The following is a 20065-nucleotide window of genomic DNA, read 5'->3' as shown; positions in this document are numbered from 1 at the left end:
AAGGGGAGCAGGGCTCACCATGTCCGCCCGCTGCACGTACTTCTCAAAGAGAGCTCGGACCTTCTCCTTCAGGAGCCGGGGTTCCTGGATGTGCGCCACACAGTTGTGAAGGTCTGTCTTAAACCTTTTGACCAGCGCCTCCAAGTCCCGCTCCTGCAACCATAGGCATGTACTTCTGGCACCCCCAGGGGCTCTCCAGGGGAAAGGCAGATGGCAGCAGGAGGACAAGACACACCGCCTCTGGGGCTCATGGTTGGCTGCTGGGACACAGAGACCTAGTGGGGCTCACAGCCCAGAGGCAGAGAGAGGTACTAACACTCATGGGCATCTGCCCGAAGAGCTTCAGCTTTAAAAGTCTACCCAGAAGATTCCTTCATTGGCTCTAGACTCCCTTTAGGACCACACACCTTAAAAGATGAAAGGAAGCCCAAGTGGTCCCACTACTCCTTTCTGAGCGAAGATGGATAGTATCGCTTCTCCCTTGCAGGTCTCTGGACCATCGCTTCCCTGTCCCCCACTCTGAGCTCACCCGGGGAGCACTGTTGTGAGAGGGTAGCAAAAACATGACCAAATGGGGCAGATTGGTTGCGTCTGCACACTTGGGCCAGAAGCTTGCTTTTCCATCCTGCCTTCTCTGATACCCAGCCTCCCGTTCCCCTGACCTGGAGGGTCTCTCCTGCCTCCTGCAGCCCTTTGTTCATCTATCAGAACCTTTCGCCTTGCATCAGGATTGCTATGCACACATCACAGATCAACTAGCCACCTGGCGGGATCTGTGTCCGTTCAAGGTGGTGGCTTGCAGCTTCTATTCTGACCCAGTACAGAGTCAGTGCTTAATGTGGGGGATGGAAAAAGTCAGTCCGCTGAACCAAACATGAGGGGCCTGTGCTAGGGGGTAGGGGGTGCAGCCAAGTCCTGGCCCAGGAGCAGAAGACGTGGTTCCCAGTGCTGGCTCTGGGTACACTGCTTGGTTATGGGTGCCTTAACTTTCTAATCCCTCTGGCCTTACAAAATTACCTAAAGAGACCAGAATAAACAATTTCTGAGGCTCTCTTTGCTTCAGTATGTTTTCGTTTTGTTTTTGAGAGTCAAAACCTCTTCCCACTGCCTACAGATGACCTCTCTGAGCATATTCCTTCCCAGACCAAACAAGCCAATGCCGCAAGCGCCCTTATGATGCTCGGCTTCCCATCCCCTTGAACATTTTACCCAAAGTCCTCCTAGTCTCAGATGGATGCAGTCACGTGCATTTGCATGGGCATGAAACCAGGCAGGGCTGTGAGCAAGGGGAGAGCGAGTTAAAATGGGAATGTATCTTAGCAATGGGCTGGCACTGTCTCTTGGAAGCCAGCTGCCCGCTGCAGACAGGTGCCAGATTCTAAAGCTCAGATCTGCCAGACTCCGAAATCCTCACACCTTCTGTCTCTCTCTGTGCATCTCCTGATCGGTGGCTCTTAGTTTCTGCCACAGTTCTGCGATGTTCAGCTCCAGCTGCGTGTTCTGCTTATGGAAACGCTCCAGTTCTGCTTCCATCTACAGAGAACAAGGGGGGAAGTCAAGAAATAAGAAAGGCTACCAGGGCATCTCTTTCCTAGTTCCCACCTACGTCCTCTGCAATGAAACCTTTCTTCTCCACTGCCCACACCCCAACTTTTTTTTTTTTTTTTTTTTTAAGATAGAGAGACGGAGCAGGCACACACAGGACAGTGTTGGTGGGAGGGGAAGAGGGAGAGAGAGAGGGAATCTCAAGCGGGTTCCATGCCTGGTGCAGAGCCTGATGAGGGACTGGATCCCAAGACCTTGAGATCAAGACCTGAGTTGAAATCTAGAATCGAATGCTTAACTAACTGAACCACCCAGGTGCCCCCCAAACCTTTCTTCTTAACTCCTTGCCATCCCCAAAGCCCCCGCCCCTTGGTGGACATGTCGAGGCAGACCATGTGTTTTTATAACCAGGCTCTGAATTTTTCTGTCTTCGTTTCCCCGTTCCTTCAGCCATGCTGATTACCGTCTTTTCTTGAATTCTCTATTACTTGGTGGCTTTCAAGTGCTGGAACCTGGAACCTGAAGCAGGGTTCTGCAGAGAAGCACTCTCCTTGCCTACTTTGTGAAATCGTGTGAGTGGACCCTGACCCTTTGGGGCCCGAAGACATCAGAGTCAATCCCAAAGCAGAAAGTTGTAAGGGACCAGCAGGTAGGTATTCCCCAGTTGAAGGAACCTCCACCTGTCATTCTGTTAAAAAGTACAACTGAGGAGAATGTCTCGTCTTTGAAAGAAAAGGAGGAAACTACTAATGAGCTTCTGCAAGATGTTTTTTTTACTCATTATTGCGTTTGTATTAACCAGGGACATGAGAATGTCAATTGGAACTTGTTTAGGATGAGACCAGGTGTATGCAAGCTCTCAGTTGATCTAATTTCTGCCAAAAGCAAAGGGGTGATGTTTGATTGATGCCCCAAATCTGGTGGACACCAGTATTCCTGTTAATAGAGAGGTTCGCTATTTTGGGGAGATGGGCAAGTTCACTGGGTCTTTTTTTTTAATGGCTGGAGGGAGTAGATCTTCTTGTCTATCCCAGGCCCTCTGGTCAGATTTGAAAGCTCCTGACCATATTCTGGGGTACCAGGAAGCCCGAGTGAGTCACATCTGTGTTCTGGACACGAAGGGGCAGCTTGTAGAACGTTCTCGTCATGACTGGAAGCAGTCTGTATAGACAGAAGAGCCCTCTGACCCGCTGTCTGGCAGGAAGGCAGCACTCAGTAGACACGCGTCTGAATGAACGAGTGCATGGCAAATGTCCAAGGCAAAGGGGAGCCCCCCCGTGAGGGACGAGAGGGGCGCTTGAAGCAACCTGCCTTCCAGGAGAGGAGTGGAGAGATAGACGTGCTGTGTTGGCGGGGCTCTGTCGGCCCATCTGTGGAGGACACAGCAGGTGTGGGGGTGTGCGCAGCTCAAGAAAGGATGTGTCCACCGGAGAGCGCTGGCCAGTCATGCCAGGCATGGGGAGACAGAACTGATGAAGAGGGAGTTTTCAAGAGGCTGCAGGTCTAGGGAGAAAGCACCCTCTGCATGAACAGGGAGGCTCCGTCAGGTTTTGTGAGACAAATGGGTATGGGAGGTCAGAGTGGAGAAGGAGAGCTCCAGGCAGAGAGGGAGGACCGGAGGTGTGCGTCTCTGCAGGCTACAGGTGCTGGGGTGTGGTGTGGAGGTGAGGGGGCCGCAGGAGGGGTGCAGGTGAGGAAGGGCTATGGAGGCTGGAGAGGTCCTCTGAGCTGGGTCACATGGGCCCGACGCAGAAGTCCTACTGGAGAGAGCAAGACTGGAGCCAGGTGGACCAGTCAGGAGGCAACACGAGGGTGCCCAGACCAAGGGAACGGTGGCTGGAAGAGAGAACGGGGCTTCCCCAAGGACATGTCGGTGAGCCTACAGCTGGCTGTGCCTCTTTCTCTGTAGTCTTGAAGCTAGTAATGACAGATTAGGTTAGAAAGGAAGTAATACAGGCAAAGCATCAAAACCTGCTGAGAACAGAAATAACCTATTTCATAGAGAAATTGTGAAATATGCTGAATTTGAATCGCTGGCTGGACAGCTAGGATACTAGCCAGTATGTGGGAACAAGCGCCCTCTTCCCGGGGAGGAAATCCCATCTACTTTCCCATGTGTTACTCCTCACACTCAGTGACTCTCAGTTGGGGGGAAGGGGCAGGAAAGAAGCATTTTACCCCCTGGGGGACATCTGGCTACATCTGGAGACATTTTTGGTTGTCACATCTGGGGGTAGGGGAAGGTGGCCACTGGCATCTAGTAGGTAGGCCCCAGGGATGCTGCTAAGGGCCTTAGTGTGGGGCAGCTCCCTATCACAAAAGATTATCCCCATAACAAAAGATTAGCCACCCTAAAACATGAAAATGCTGAGGTTTAGAAACCCCCCCAGTCCTTGTAGGAAAAGGAACTTCATGGGAGACACGCAGTGGATGGGCCCAAGAGGTCTGTGGCCCCCCCCAGAGGGAGGCCCCAAAATCAGAGTCGTCCCCCCACCCTGCCGCCTCCAGGTGGAGGAATCAGGCCCAAACATCAGTCCTGGTGGCAGCTGGCACGGGGTAGGAGGGGCCCTGCTGGGATCACCCTCAGGGTGCAGAGGTACCGTGCTGGGAATCAATGTGTGGGTAGCCCAGTTACCAAAGGCAAAGTGAATAATCCTTCCAGTGTGCTGGGGTGGAAAGTAAGTGACCCCACTGTAAGTCTCCCCGAGAATGAGAAGGGGAAACGGGAGAGTGATTTCGGGAGGCTGCAGTGTCACTTTCCAGGCAAGTGGGGCGTCTGCTCTTTTTCAGACAGCCATTTCTGGACCCGGAAGTCACTCAAGAATGGCAGGAGGCCTAGATGAGGCAGCTCTGTGGTCAGCCTTTCCCAGAGGCCAGGGAGAAAGTCACTGCCATGAGGACATACCCTCTCCGAACACTCTAGCCCTGGACTGATCCCACCACCAGACTTCTTTCCTGGGTCTCCTGCAGACCCACCAGAGCTCTTGGATCCAGTTCCACTGAGGCTATGGACACTCTGACACACTCGCATCCTTGCTCAGCACAATCCTCGAAAATGGGTGGGGAGCAGAACTGCCAGAGACTTCGGGCTGGCGATGGAGAGGGGTAGCGCCTGGACCATGCAGGGCCCCACTGGCGAGTATGGGTTCTTCTAGGTAGAAGGGGACACCACTGGGGGCTTGCTGTGGCGTCTGTGTGGAGACCAGACTGGAGGCTGGAGTCAAGTCCAGATGAGAGACGACAGAGGCTTGGACAAACGTGAGACAGCAGAGAGGGAGGAGGCCTGGGTTGGAGCTGTCTCTGGTGACTGGATACAGCAGTTAGGGGAAGGGAAGAAACGAGAAGACTCTGTGCTTATACCTTAAGCACCTGGGGGGATTGTGGTACCATTTACTAAGAGGAAATAGGAGAAAGGTGACGTCAGGAATTCAGGCTTTTTTTTTTTTTTTAATTAAAAATTTTATTTACTTAGTTGAGAGAGAGAGAGACACACACACAGGGAGAGAGGGAACACAAGCAGGGGGAGTGGGAAAGGGAGAAGCAGGCTTCCCACTGAGCAGGGAGCCTGATGTGGGGCTCCGATCCCAGGACCCTGAGATCACAACCCAAGCCAAAGGCAGACACCTAACGACTGAGTCACCCAGGCACCCCTCAGGGTCTTTTTTTTTTTTTTTAAAGATTTATTTATTTAGGGGCACCTGGGTGGCTCAGTAGGTTAAGTCTCTGCCTTCAGCTCAGGTCATAATCTCCAAGTCCTGGGACCAAGCCCTGTAGGCTCCCTGTTCAGCAGGGAGCCTGCTTCCTCCTTTCTCTCTCTGCCTGCCTACTTGTGATTGCTCTCTGTCTCTGTCAAATAAATAAAATCTTTAAGAAAAGAAAGAGTTATTTATTTATTTGAGAGAGAAGGGGGGGAGAGAAAGTACACACACACACACACAAACACACACACGAGTGGGGGAGGGGCAAGGGGGAGGGAGAGAGAGACAGAAAGAGAGAGAAAAGAGAGAATCCCCCCCACCCCGAGCTTCCCTGCTGAGCACAGAGCCTGACCCTGAGATCATGACCTCCACCAAAATCAGAAATCAAGAGGAGGATACTTAACCGACTGGGCCACCCGTGCGCCCAGGAATTCGATTTGAGATCAACCATGGACCCTACTGTCAGCTGCAATCTGTTTAAGGAGATGCTATGTCCGGGGCGGAGGGGTGGAAAGGGGACACTTGTCCCTCACTGGACTCTCGGGAGCCCTTGTCCTGTTGATCTTGCTTTTAATCTCTCCTCTCTACCTGCATCCTGTCTGCTTCCCAGAACACACACTTGAAGCTGCCACTCTCCTCTCAAGAGCCTTCATGACTTCCCGTTTCTCCTCACACGAAGTCCAAACACAGCAGTGCACCCGCCCCCACCAACAGTTCCAGATGGAAAAGATGTCGAAGGGGAGGGGTGCGCTTTCCCTGGCGACAGGCTGGTGGCTGAGTACGCACCGCCCCCTGGTGGCCGAAGGCCGCACAGAGCGAGCGCACTGCGACTCCGGCAGGGCCCAGGCCCACCCCAGCCTCCCGCCTTCGGCAAGCCAAATCGGAAAGCCTTTCACTTCTGCACCACTGACCTCCCAGCGGGACCTTTTCTGGGGCTTCCCCTGCAGTGTGGGGACCCACACCCTTGGGAGAGTGGGAAGGGCTTGTGATGAGAGCTTTGTCTCCTTGCCCCTGGCGAGTGTCAGGAAGAGTAGGGGAGGAGACAGCGGCCCACCACCGCCCAAGCGGATGGCTCTTGCAGATGGCTCTCACCTCCTGAATCTGTTCCTTCATCACCTTGATCTCATTCTCTCGCGGTTCTATTTGCTTCTTTAGCTCCTTGATTTTGTAGTCTAGTACAAACTTGAATTTCTCTAGTTCTTGGTTTTTCTTTTTCAGATCATAGATGCGCTTCTCCTGTGGGAGGGATGAGAGAGAGAGAGCAGGAGAGAGAGAGAGAGAATATGGCACTTCCTTTAGGCAAAGGCCATCAGTCCTGTACCCTGACTGAGGAGGCCACAGACCACTCTCCCAGCCCGGGATACGAAGACTGGCTTCTCTGCTAGGCTGCAGCCCCGACTCTGTGGCTTCTGTGCTAGGACTGCATTCATTCGTTCATTCATTCATTCACTCATTCAAATACAGCTTGGAGGGGACTGTATTTTCCAGAATCTCTCATCCCACACGCTCTTCTGTCTCCAATGGGACTGTACTCTTTTCTGTCAGGAGCTAAGATCTAATTCTGTTGTCTTGCATCTGGCTCGACCTATGGTTTGCTTGCAACACAAAGAACACAGCTCGAGTGATGCTGTGTGGCTTCCCACGCTGGCTCAGAAAAGGCCAAGCAGCTCCCACCTGGTTCTCTGGGGACTTGTGCTCTGAGGGAGGTCATCTGCTCTGGAAAAAGTCCCATGACACCAAGCCCATCAGACTGAGGAGCATGATGGTACTCTGGTGGCCAGTCCCAGCTGAGCCCAGCCTCCTAGCGCCCCCGGCCAAGGGGCTGGACAGGTTCATGAAGAAGCCACATTGGATACTGGTCTTCCAGCCCCCAGCTGTTTGAGTCACCCCTGGTTGAGGCTCAGGAAGGTCCCTGCCACTAGGGACAAAGACAAGCCATTGTGTTGTAGCCTGTCCAAATGCCAGACCCACAGAACCGGAGAGCATAATCAAGCAGTGGCTGTTTGGCACCACCAGGTGTTGGGATAATTTGTTCCACAGCAATAGTAACTGCAAAGCAGATCTGTCCATCCATCAAACAGTTACTGAATGAGGACCTTGTGCTGAGATGCCAGAAATAGGACTCCGTCCCTGTCCTTACAGGCAGGAGAAGGCACTGGCTGGGAAAGCAGATTTGTCAACAAGAGCAGCCCGGCCCTGTCATGGGTGTAAGAGAGGACAGCTCAGAAGGCGCAGTATGTACAGAGGCCATCGAGAATAACCAGGGGGCGTGTAAAGCAGTGCTTCATGGGACCAGAGGGGAGGAGGCGAGGGGACTGGGGGCCGGCCTGCTGGGTTAAAGGGGGTTCAGAAGGTGTCCAGGAGGCTAGCGTTGGCCAACTATGGCCCTTGGGTCAAATCTGACCCGTTTCCAATAAAGTTTTATTGGAACGCAGCCAACCCCACTCATTTATGTGTGGTCTGTGGCTGATTTTACAATACAGCGGCAGAATTGAGTAGTGTGACAGAGGCAACACTGTATGCAAAGTTGAAATATTTACTACCTAGCCCTTTACAGAAAAATCCTGCTGCCCAAGCTGCAGGCAGTGGGGAGCTATGGCAGAATTTTAGGTGGTGGAGTGACACAGTTACAGAGGACGGTGGCAGGAGCTGGGGTAGGCGGTGGGAAGGAAGGCTGTTGAGCTGGATAGGAGACTGTCGCAATTCCAGGTGAGGAGGCCTTACCCTCTTTATTCCCCTTTGAGGATCTGAAGAGAGCTTAGGACCTTCCCTACCCCAAGGCCCAGACACATATACAAACACGTGCAGAAATTTCATGTAGGCACCATCCCATTCCTCTTAACAGACCCCCTGAGGGACTCCATTTCACAGGTGAGAAAACTAGGCTCAGAGACACTGCACAAGGTCCTGTGGCCAGTAAATGACAAAACCTGTGCCGGAACCCAATTAACCAGGGCCGAAGCCCAGGGTCTCAACCACTAGAGAATTCTGCCTGCCTGAGGCAGGAATGGTGAGGGGGTGGGCAAGAGGGCCTACAGCCTGGATTTGCTGGGGAGGAGGAGCCAAAACTTTGGGGTAAGCCTCACAAAATGTGACGGGTCTGTCTTCTAAGTGTTTTGTAAGAAAAGCATCCTAAAAAGGGATACCAGCTTTTTGGGGCACCCAGTGGTTGTAGGCCAACCACAGGGAGTGGGCCGTGGGGTAGGTGAGCTGCCCCCCATCCATGGGCACAGTCGCCCGAGGATGCCTGGAGCAGTGGAGAGCAGGGGTCCTGCTGTCGGCTGACTTAGGTTCTTAGCCCAAGTCTGCCGCCTATAGACTATATGACCTTGGGCAAGATACCAACCGCCTGGAACTCAGTTTCCCGAGCCCTACAGTTGGGTCCCTTGCGGCCCCTGGGGCCGCTGGGAGAATAGAGCGTGGTGTGTTTATAGCAATCAGCCCAGTGCCAAGTGCACAACAGGTACTTTGCAGACCCATCAGGTTCCGCGAATGTGTTTAAAGCACCCAGGGGCCCCCCCTCTCCTGAGCTCTGTCCTCATCCCCTGGGTCTATCCCGGTGGTGGTTAAGGGAGGACAGAGAGGAGCCTTCACCTTGTCTTGAATCGTCTCGTCTCTTTCCTGGATTTCCCGCTTGAGGCCCAGGATGTCCTTCTCCAGGGACTTGATGACCCCCTGTAGCTTCACCTGCTCCCCCTTCAGGACCTCAATGTCATTGGTTCGCTCCTCGATCTCCTTCTGCAGGCTGCTGAACTGCGGGTACAAGTGGCAACAACAGAGACCACCAAAGTCTTTGCACTCCCCTCTCTGCCTCCCAAATGCCTGTCTGCACACAGAGCTCCCCGTCACCAACCTGTGACCCGAACTCCCCACCCTTGTGAGCTGAAAATCACATCTAACGCTCAACGTTCCTGGGCCTTTAGGAGTGGATTTTTGGAGATTTTGGACAGGTCAGGGATGTCTCGGGCCTCATAAGTGATGTAGCGTTCTGTCTGGGGAGATCCAGTCCCAGTCCCCTCTGCGAGGATGGACTCTTGGGGCAAGAAGCTCGGAGACCAGCTCCCCAGGTGGACCCAGAGTTTTCCATGACCACACCAACCTTGAAAGGTGGGGATCTGTGCCCCATCAAGGTCATAGATATTGTAATGGATGAGCCACCATGGCCATGTCTAAGAAGAGAAGGTGACATTGTCCCTGGATTGATATGCCGTGGGATTTCTAAAAGGAAGGAATGTAAGTTTGCTTTGAAGTTGGTTTCTTTAAGGCTAAACATTCTACAAGGATCTCTGAACTCTTTGCCCTGCCTTGTAGACTAAGCATCAGTCCTTCTCCTACCCAGAGCTCCCTATACCGAGAACCTGAGGACACCTCTAGGACTTGACCTCACGTCCAGAAGGTCTCATCTCCATTTCTGTCAGAGGTTGAACTCTGAAAACTGACTAAATCCTACTTGACCATAAAGGAAAGCCGGGGATGTTCATCAGTGTCAGGGCCAACATCACTAAGTCACTAATCCTGTGAAAAGGACAGAGAATAGAGCCCCGAGGAGGGGTGGGAAGGGTATGCCTGCCTGGTGGGTTGGAAGTATTCTGGGCAATGCAGCCCAAGCCTGCCCAGAACAGCGTCATACCTTTTTCCTCATGATGCCTGTTTCTCCTTTGAGCCGCAGGTTTGATTCCTTCTCATCCCGAAGCTTTTTCTCGTACTTGGTTTTGATATCTTGGATTTCTCGGTCCTCATCTTCTTCAATCTGTTTCTTGGTCTCTTCGAACTCCCGCAGCTGTTGCCTGACATCCTCTTGTGCCTGGGTCAGAGAAGGGAAATTGTATGCTCGGGGAGAAGGGACACACACAACCCTTTCGCACTGACAGGGCCCGGGATGAGAGGAGCATATGGGGCCTCTCATGGGGAATGGGAAGGCGGGTGTTATTACAGACATGGGAGCAAAGGCCTTGGGTCCCCGGACCTTCCCCTGTCCTCCTGTCTGTCCCGTCTTCTCTTCTCTACCTACCAGATGAGGCCACCACTTCCATCACTTCAACAACCACCTTCCCGACATCCTCACGCCCGCCTCACCGCTGGTCTTCACCCTGACACAACCACACTTCCTCTATCTTTTCCTCAATGAATTTGTGACAGTTGGAACTGTATTTGTAAAACAACTTGACTGCCTTTCCCATTAGATGGGAGCTCCTTGAGGGCAGAAACCCGGTCTATCGCGCCCACCACTGCATTCCCAGAGTACAGCCCCCACGGGCACACAGTAGGTCCTTAATCACCACCTGAAGGAGCGCATCTTGAACTCTGCCCTCCAGCTCCTTAATCCAGTCCGACCGTCCCCCAGCACTTTATGTTACATTGTCATTGCCTGTTTGTCAGGATCCTCCCCTGGCAAGAAAGCTCCTCGCTGGCTGGTGGGGTCACATCCCTCTGTGCCCCACGGGGGGGGGGGGGCTGCCCTGCTCCTGGTACACAGAGAGTGAAAGCCTGGAGTCCAGATGCTGGAAAAGTTAACTCCGCCCACCTGATGGAGTCTGAGAGGTGACTGGGATGTGCCTCCTCTTTGCTTACTGCCCCCAGGAGCTCTGAGTTCTAGAAGAAGTCAGAGGCCACCGGTTTCCCCTCCCATGGCCCCTGGCATGCTCTGAGCTGTAGGATCCCTGCAGTGAGTGCTTCGGGGATTCAGAGAGACAAGATGGTTTTAAGACTGGGCTCCAGAGGAAGGCTGCTCTCTTTCCCCATCACATGTCACCAGACTCTTGCTAGACAGAAGCCTGGCCCGGAGCACTCCATCTGCAGCCCAGAGTCGCCCGCCAGCCACCACTCTGGCTCTGGTAGGTGTCATTAAGAAGGAAAGTAAGCCAGCCAGGTTGGCGAGGCCTGCCAGGTGGGAGCTCCCTAGGGAAGTTCTGAACTGAAATCTTGGACTCAAAAGAAGAAACGGGTTGTCATTCCTGTGGGGGTCCTGGCCAGCCTCTCTGGCCAGCCTCTCTCCCCTCAGGGCAGATTCATCCCCGGCCCAACCCCAGAGCCCCCAAAGGCAAAGCTCCGACCAGTTTACTGGAGGTGGACTAATGTTTCAGGTGCTTCTAGGATGCCCTCCTCCCCCCATGCCTTGCAGGTTTTGAAAATCACTGATGGGTGAGACACAGTCCCTGCCCTTGAGAAGCGCCCCCCCCTGGGCGGGTGGCGGGGGAAGAGAAGTAAAGGCAGGATGCTACTGGATAGGCCAGTAAGAGCAAGGGGTCTGGGGGCCCTGAGGATGCAGAGGAAGACTGCTTGGCCCCGTGGGAGGGGAGATGGGGGTAGCGAAGAACCCTGTAGGAGCTGGTTCTCCTCCCGAGTCTGTGTGGGAAGGGCAAGAGGGAACATCCAGAGTGGTGGCTCAGAGGCTGTGTAGGGATCTTGGCTACTCCATGTGGTTGGGTGGGAGGGGGCTAGACAGCGGCAGTGAGGGAGGACCTGGCAGGGAACATTCCCTGTCGGAGCTCAGCCTGCTCCGTGAAGAGACCCCCACTCTCCACCTCTCACCTCCTTTATCCCCCACGGCCTGCTCCCTTCCCTGCTCACTGAAGACTTTTGGGTGCCCACTCAGTTCTTGTGCTGGAACTGGGGGTGGTGACAGAGGGCCCTGTCATGTCCCAAGGTGCTTTGACCTTCTTCTCACCTCGGCCTCAGCTACCCACACTTCAGTCCACCGCCGGAATGGGGTCATGTCTGCAGCCCGAAAACTCAGGCCCTGCCCTCGGCACGGGTGATCTCCCTGGGGTACCCCAGGTACCAGGCACAGCTCTCCAGCTCACCACGCTCCCCCGCCCCCTCCCCAACCCTGTCCGGATTCCTCCACTGTCTTCCAGGCTCTCTGGCCTGGACCTGCTTGGCTGTTCATCAGAGGACCTGTGTTGTCTTAAACCCCCAGCCGAGCAGCAGGGTGGCTCCCCGTCTTCCTCACTCCCATTCCTGCTCTCTGAGCCCTGCTGTGGATGAATGCCACCCGAATTCAGCCAGGATTCAGGTAAAAACCTCAGCTGCATGCTCAGCTACACACCTGCCAGTCGTCTTCTGCGTCACTCCCTCCCTCCCTCCCTTCAAGACTGCTTTCACACCTTCCTGACTCCCCTGCCCCCTCACTTGCAGGGTGCCATCTGCTGCAATTTCACGCGGAAAAGGCGGCCATCTGGCTCTTCTCCGTTTTCTCTCCATCTTGGGAAACTAGATATTTTGGCAAACCAAACTGCTTGAACATTCTCTGACTTGGCTCTGCCTGTGTGCCTTTGCCTCCTGCATTTCCCTGTCTCCTGTTCATTCTAGCTTCCATTCCCACCCACCCCCACTCCCGGGCCACCTTAGCTCCTGCAAGTCTCCTCTGACCCCTCCGGGAGGTCTGCGTCCCCCTGCTCTCTCCTGGGCATACCTCTCCGAGGATCCTTCTGTGGGACTGACTCCTTCACATGCCTGAAAAAACAGGCCCGGGTCTTTATTTCTCTTGGTCACCCAGCACTCAAGCTGGTAAACCAGTAAGATACCATCTGGGTTTGTTAAATCAGTGAAGGAATGATTTCATCTCGAAAGACACAAGAAGTGGCTAAAGGGATTCAGGCAACCGCCTGTCCCATTGTTCAGAGCCCTTGTTCCTCTCTTTCTCCTACTGGTGTCTCCTAAAAAGGCCTTGCTGGACCTTAAGGCTTGAAGGTACAATTAGGATAGAACAGCAGATATGAACTTAGTCTGTCCACAAAATTTCAGTCCCTAAAGCTGAGCACCTCCCAGGTCCTTAGGTCCCCTGGTCTAGAGGGCAAGAAATGGTAAAAGAGCAGAACCCAAGGTCAAATGCATGTGTGTTGAAAGTTGGGGACAGAAGGGAAAGGGGGCGAGGCCAGCCCTCCCACGGCTATCTGGGCCGGTCACAGGCCAGGCCTGCAGGATGCACCGTGAAAGGGAGGCACAGGTCTGCTTCTGGTGAGTACCTCTTCTAGAAGGGTGGTCTTTTCCTGCAGTTTGGCCTCATAAAACTCAGTCAGCTCCTCTAGGGCCTGGCTCTTGGTCTCATCGTTATCCCGAAGCTGTTTTTCATATTCTTCCTGCATCCTCTGGGACTTGAGCTGCAATTCCTGGTACTTCTCATATTCTAGAAGCAACTTTTGGTTGTTGCAACATTCTGGAGGGAAGCAAGGATGGTTATTTCACGTGGGACAGGAGCACGACCTCAGGGTCCCCTGGGAGCCTCTGAGATCTCCCACCTGCTGCCATTAGCAGCTAAGGGCAGGCGCCACCAAAGCCGTGATGCCAATGCCTGCCCAGCTGCCTCACCTGCCCACACCCCATCAGCTCGTCGGGCAACCAAACTCTGCTGCGGTGTCGGCTAGGCAGAAGGTTTCCAGGAAGGGGCAGAAGGCTATGTGGGGACTCAGGTCCAAGAAGAATGTCTTGAATATGCAAAAGAGTTATCAGCACCCCTGTTATACAGAAGAGTAAACTGAGGCTCAGTGAGGTTAGATGACTCCCCAGAGCACCGAATGTGTTTGGTGAGTCTGGGACCCATGGCAACCTATCAGGCTCCAGACCTGCACTCTTCTGTATCTCCTACAGGCATGCAGTAAGTGCTTAATACATGTTTAACAAGTGAGCAAATACACAGGAGTAAAAACAACAGTGAGGTCCAGGGCATAAATGAAGCCTGTGGACAGATAAAGCCAGATTACCTGGGACTTCTCTGGGGTTCTGGGGGACTCTCAGACTTTTGTCCCCACCAGAGCCCATGGCCTCTACCTGGGGACTCACCCAGGTCCTGCAGCTCTCGGCTCTGTTTGTCTAGCAGGTCCTCAATGCGTTCCCGATGGGACACATCCTGCTTTTCTTTTTCTGTTCTTAAAACCTAAAACACAGAGTCCACCGTTCTCATTCCCACACATCTGCTGAAAGCAGCCCTAAGGCAAGAACACATTTTATAAGCGTTTGTTCGCTCACAAACATTCCTCAAGCCCTTATTTTGCACCAAGCATTGTTCCATGAGCAACAAGCAAGCTATCACTTTTTATTTATATTATATTCTGCTCTGAAAGTTCTAGACTTTCTCTATTTATATCCTGTCTACTAAATGGGTCTTGTCAATGATGAGTTCAGTTTTGGACATGTAGCAGATGGATTTTGGGGTGGAAGAAAGTAAAGACTCATTTGAATTCTCTGTTGCCTGCACATTGCTGTCAACTAACTTCTTGGATGTGCTAATGTGTCAGCTTCTAAGGGGTGTTTTCTTTAATAGGGCAGGAAAGCTCCTTGCAGGCAGAGGGGCCACCCCCAGGAATACCTTTGTGCTTAGTTTATGGAAGGCCCCACAGCAATGTCTGTTGACTAAAGGAACAAAATAATAAAACTAACAGCCAGGGGCTTTTTTTTTTTACCCCCTGGTTGGTCAAATTCTCTGACCCGTGGAGATAACATAAAAGCACAATTATTCTCCGAGTCAAAATTTGGGGGTTTTGGATAAAGGGCAGGACCAATTTGTGGAGAATAAGGGAATTATTCTGGAGAGTCCTGGATCAAATCTTACTGCAGGAGGACCATTTAGACTAATTTTGTTCCATCCTGAACAACAATCCTGAAATCAGTGTTTGGTAGCTCTTCTCTTCCTATCCTCTGTTTTTCTTATGACCTTATCATTCTGTTTTTAAATAAGTTCCTCTTGATCATAAAGATAATATAGTCTCATTGTAGAGAATTTGCAAAAATACAAAAAAGCATAGAGAACAAAATTTAAATGATCCATAATCCCAACTTCCAGAGGAAATCCCGTTGCTAGCTATTTTCTTACTAACTGGTCTATGTGTGTTTATTTTACTTGATTAATACCGTTTGCTATAGAGAGTTATAAATTCTGCTTTATTCCACCTGGCACTTTGCTGGAAGCATTTCTGATGATAGTAGCTCTGCTGAAAAACCACACATTATCATATGGTTCACCTTCCGAGTGTAGCTTGGATAGCCTACGCCACTTCCATCTTGAGTAAATTGAAAACGTCTTGTTATTTGTGGTTGTTGGCTGAGTCTCTCAAACACACCTGGTTTTTCGTTTTCAAGGACTCCATTTCCTGGAGGAACTTATCCGTTAGCTCCTTAATCTTCTCAGAGTAGTTCATGTCTTTCAGTCGAAGCTGATACTCGTTCTCCATTTTTAATTCTTCCACACGAGTCTTCAGCTCCAACATAATCTGAGCCTTTGGGGGAAGGACACCAGAATCAAGAACATTCACAGTGGGGGGGGGGGGCGCGAATCGGAAGAGTTAACCTGGTGGCCTTGAGCTCTCTTGAGATCTGCAGCTCCACCCAACCTCAAACTCATGAGTCTCCACTGCACCTTGTCATCTTTTCCCCGCAAGACACCCGGGCTAAAAACTAGAAGACATAGGAGTTTCTTTCTCTGCCCTCACAACATCCATACAGTGAACCCCTCTGGGCGCCAGGCACGACACTAACAACTCTCTCCTCTTCAGATCCGCGTAAATGCCACCTGCTCGGTGAGGTCTACTGGGACCACACTAGGTATTCCTGCGGCCCTTCCCTTCCCATTTCTGGCACTCATGACCCTCTGCTCTACATTACTATTTTCTTAGATCTAGGCACTTTCCAATGCAATTTAGATTTGATTTTGTTTATTGTCTTTTGTCTTCTTCCCCCATTAGAATTTAAGCTCGAGGAAGGCTCAGCTCTTTACTGGCTTGGTATACTGATATATACAAGTGTACCTAACACACAGTAGGTACCTAAAGAACATGTGTTGAACTAGGATGCCTGCCCCATGGAACTTACTACTGAGGAAGCCAAATAACATCATTACAAATTCCGATAGGTGCCCAGAGCCGGGTGGTTCCCCAGGACTGTCAGTGTGCCCCTCTCAACGTCTATCATGCCTCTTCTGGCCTCACTATCCTCACTTTAACTGAGGTCCTAACTCTTCCTGCCTTGCTGGTTCCTATGTCTAGGGACTTCTTCTTTCAATCTGTTGTATTCACTGATGCCAAAGTTTTCTAAAAATACTGTGAGACAGACACCCTTCCTTTCCTGAAAAAGGTAATGCTAATGACAGAGAGGGTGAGATCACAGGTGTTTTCCTCTCACTCATCCATGATGACCCCTCACTCCCAGCCGTGCGTCTCTATCTCATCTATTTTGGTTCATCTCCCCGCCCCCACCCCCCACTGCAGACCACTAGAGAAGAAGGAATGTGTTATGCACATTTCCGCAGTCCCTGCCAGTGGACAAGTGCGGACCTGGCACACAGGAGAGACTGATTGAGATGAGGAGTGGAAAACAAATTGCTTGGGCAAAGTTGGGGGTGAGAGTGTGGATGTCTGGTCAGGGCACTGCATGTGATGTGGAATGGGTGGGAGGTAGAGGGACAGGCGGCCTAGACCGGCTCAGACCATCAAGGTCCTTGCCAGCCATGATAAGCATTTAGGATTTTCTCCTATAGGGCCTCTGAAGGTCCTGTCCAACCTGATTAAGTTAATTTGGTCTCAGAAAGGCCTCTCTGGTGGCAGTGTGTAGCTCGGGCTAGATTCAAACATGAAGGCAGAGGGATTAGGTGTGTGTGTGTGGGGGGGGGGAGGTACTTCACAGTCCAGTGGAATAAAGAGATTCAAGAGCAAGATTTTAGCGGCACCTGGGTGGCTCAGTTGGCTAAGTGGCTGCCTTCGGCTCACGTCACGATCCCAGGGTCCTGGGATTGAGTCCCACATTGGGCTCCCTGCTCTTTGGGGATCCTGCTTCTCCCTCTCCAACACCCCCTCTCCCCTGCCGCCACTTGTTCTCTCTCTCTCTCTCTTAGATAAATAAATAAAATATTTTTTTTTAAAAAGAGCAAGATTTTAGGGAATGTGGTGTCTGACTGGGAGTGGGGTGGAGGGGACAGCTCCTTGGAAGAGCGCCCCCTGCAGGTTGCACTTGGACTCTCTTGCTTCACCGCTTTATGCTAGGTGCCTAGCCCAGGACCAGCAACATACCTCTAAATGAATGTTTATCAGATGAGGCGGTCTCCCTGGGGTCTGCCTTGGACTGGTGGGATACATTTATTGATGGGAGTGCTGGCTTTGGGCTCACCTCACCGCCCTTCCTCAGTCTGTTCTCCCCCTAGCTGCAGAGGTGGCTTTCTACGATGCAAATCTCATCAAGTCATTCCCTGACTTAGATCTTTCAGTGGGTCCTTAGGAACAATGTCCAAAGTCTAAACCGTGGTGTAAAAGGCCTCCACAATCCCCTTCCAGCTCCAGCTCCACACACGCTCTCTTCTCTGGCCCCACCTAGCCAGGAGAGTCTTCCCCAGAGCACCTCTCTCATCCTTTTGCACACTCATCCCTTGGTGTGGAGGACCCTTTTCCATCTGTTCCTAAAGGCTCCATCCAAGGCTCACTTCCTCTAGCACCACCTGGCCTGGGTCAGGGTCCCTTCCCCTGTAACCCCAGAGCATCGTTCCTTCATAACACCTGTAACACACTTAATTTTCCTTTTTCATTTTACCGGTACCTCTTCCCAGGCTACAAGCTAAAGGCCCCTGCATATCTTTCACTTCTGGCACCCCAGACCTTAGTATAGTGTCTGGTATGTAACAGACTCCTCTGTGAGTACTAGTTGGATGGCTGGATGAATGAATGAATGACAGAATGAGTAGGTAAATCATGTCCTGAGAGACATGCTGGATGAACAGCAATGAATGCATAGCTCTGCCATTCTCTGTAAGCCTTGTGAGTTTCCCATCCCTTTGGTGTCTCCCTTAGGGAGCATGGTGCAGAGCTAGCTGTCCACTCAAAACTCTCAAAACACATCTTCCCAGAGTGTTTAATGCATTCCCAGGAGGGAAGGGACTTTGGGGGTAGTGATTAAGAGAGTAGGGTTGAGATTAAATATGGAGCAGAACTCTAATCCTACTACATGTCACTTAATTTCTCCAAAGTCACCTCTTGAAACATGGGGAGAATAGGATCTTTCTCACAGAGATGATGTAACATTTAAACACTTGTAATTAGTACAGTGCCTGGTTCGTGGGAAATCTAAAAAAAAAAAATGCTGGTTATCATTATTTTTATTATTAAAAAGCCTGGGTTTCAGGGCTGTTTTATAAATACTTCTTTTTTTTTTTTTTTTTTAAATAAAGGCAGCTCCCCTAAGCAGTTATTAAGTTTCACAGATACAACTGGCACATTTAGCCAGTTGTCAGTTCAATTCTGCAAATATTTACGACCCTCTTCCACATGTCTAGCAAGGGCTAGAAACTAAGGGTCACACAAGAGAACGACTTGTCATGGTTCCCGCTCTCCAAGAGTGGGAGGAGGAAAGCTGGTTCACAGGCTAGAAGTAGAGCAGAGTAGGAGTCAGGATGACCAGGGGGCAGGATGGCACGCAGGGGTGAGGGTGGAAAGAGATCCAACCACAGGGAGGAGAGAGGCATGGCGGTGTGGGCTGGAAATACGCAGGGAGCAGGGAGCGTGGGACTCAGCACAGGGCACTGGGTGCAGCCAAGTGTGTGGGGCCTTGAATGCTGATCCTGGGGGTTTGGACACAGACTGCTAAGGAACTTCCACATCCCTCTTCATTCGATCTGGTTCTTACCTTCTCTTCCATGTCTGTTTTAGTAACAAGCACCTCTTCGGCAAAGCCCACTTCCCTCTCACGCTTGATTCCCCGACCATCCTTATCAAAGACCTTCCAGGTAAACAGGCAGCCATCCTCAGCAACGGTCAGCAGGAACTGGTCATCAAACGTGAGCGACATCTGAGGAGAAAAAGAGTTTAGAGAGGAAGCTTTCAGAGGCCACGGATGACCAGAACTGACCTGGTTATTTGCACGGTAACTGTTCAGGCAACCCCGAGTGGGCACAGCCTCACGGGCAGGAAGACTGGATCCTGGGTAAGAAGAAGACATGGAGCTCTCACAAGCTTCTGTTAACAAAGAGAGGAAGCAAGACTGTGTTTATGTCCTCTGTGGATTTGGAATCTTAAGAGTTAACTATTACCTGGATTATAAAAAGAACTCTCAAAACAGTAAAAAAAACCAAACAATCCAACTAGAAGGTGGGCCAAAAATATGAGGACATTTTACCAAAGAGGGTATACAGACGGCAAAGAAGCACATGAAAAGATGTACAACATTATTAGCCACTAGAGAAATGCATATTAAAACTAGGGGGAGATAGGACTACACACCTGTTAGAACAGCTGAAATAAAAATAGTGACAATGCTAAATGCTGGCAATGATGTGGAGAAACTGGATCTTGCATGCATTGCTGGTGGGAGTGGAAGAAACTTGGCAGTTTCTTAAAAAATGAAATATAAACATATCCTATGATCCAGCAATCGTTCCCCCAGGTGTTTATCTCGAGAAATGACGGTCCACCCAAAAGCTTTTTATGATGGGTCATAGAAGCTTTATTTGTAATAGCCCAAAACTAGGAAAAAATGAACTATCCTACAACAGGTAGATGGCTAAACAAATTATGGGGCATCTGGGCCATGGAATGCTACTCAGGAGTAAGGAGAAATGAAGTACTGATACGTGAAATAACTCAATGGAGCTCGGGGGTATTGCGCTGGGCGAGAAAAGCCACTATCAAAAGCTCATATACTGTATGATCCCATTTATATAAAATTCTCAAAATGACAAATGATGGAAATGGAGAACCAAGGAGTGTTTGCGAAGGACTTGGGGGGGCAGCTGATGGGGGCAGGGGTCACTTGCAAGGGCAGCACGAGGGGGCTCTCTGTGGCCATGGAGTTCTTGTGTATCCTGACTGCAGTGCTGGAGACAGGAATCTAAGGCACGTGATAAAATG

The 20065-nt window shown here is 51.3% G+C and overlaps 1 protein-coding gene and 1 long non-coding RNA gene across 5 annotated transcripts in view; one reads left to right on the top strand and one right to left on the bottom strand.

Annotated features, from left to right (window-relative positions):
- CFAP57 (cilia and flagella associated protein 57) overlaps positions 1–20065 on the bottom strand; it is a 68516-nt gene that overhangs the window by 17716 nt on the left and 30735 nt on the right. For 3 of the 4 annotated variants that reach the window (XM_059135323.1, XM_059135322.1, XM_059135324.1), the window contains 9 exons: positions 18846–19007; positions 15302–15457; positions 14025–14118; positions 13211–13401; positions 9874–10047; positions 8838–8996; positions 6336–6479; positions 1417–1533; positions 19–153 (listed from right to left, as the gene is read on the bottom strand). In XM_059135323.1, coding sequence (XP_058991306.1) covers positions 19–153; positions 1417–1533; positions 6336–6479; positions 8838–8996; positions 9874–10047; positions 13211–13401; positions 14025–14118; positions 15302–15457; positions 18846–19007 — 1332 coding nt within the window. The remainder of the gene's footprint in view (positions 1–18; positions 154–1416; positions 1534–6335; positions 6480–8837; positions 8997–9873; positions 10048–13210; positions 13402–14024; positions 14119–15301; positions 15458–18845; positions 19008–20065) is intronic. The other variant, XR_009345008.1, reaches the window with a different exon arrangement.
- On the top strand, positions 10957–18978 carry LOC131808959 (uncharacterized). The gene is made up of 3 exons (XR_009345010.1): positions 10957–11077; positions 12101–12258; positions 18869–18978. It is a non-coding gene; the product is annotated as an uncharacterized LOC131808959 (long non-coding RNA).

The sequence above is a fragment of the Mustela lutreola genome, chromosome 10 (assembly GCF_030435805.1).
Source record: "Mustela lutreola isolate mMusLut2 chromosome 10, mMusLut2.pri, whole genome shotgun sequence".
In the NCBI taxonomy this organism is placed as follows: Eukaryota; Metazoa; Chordata; class Mammalia; order Carnivora; family Mustelidae; genus Mustela; species Mustela lutreola.
Note: the sequence above shows the minus strand (reverse complement) of the source record. Positions and strands in the feature narration are given on the sequence as shown.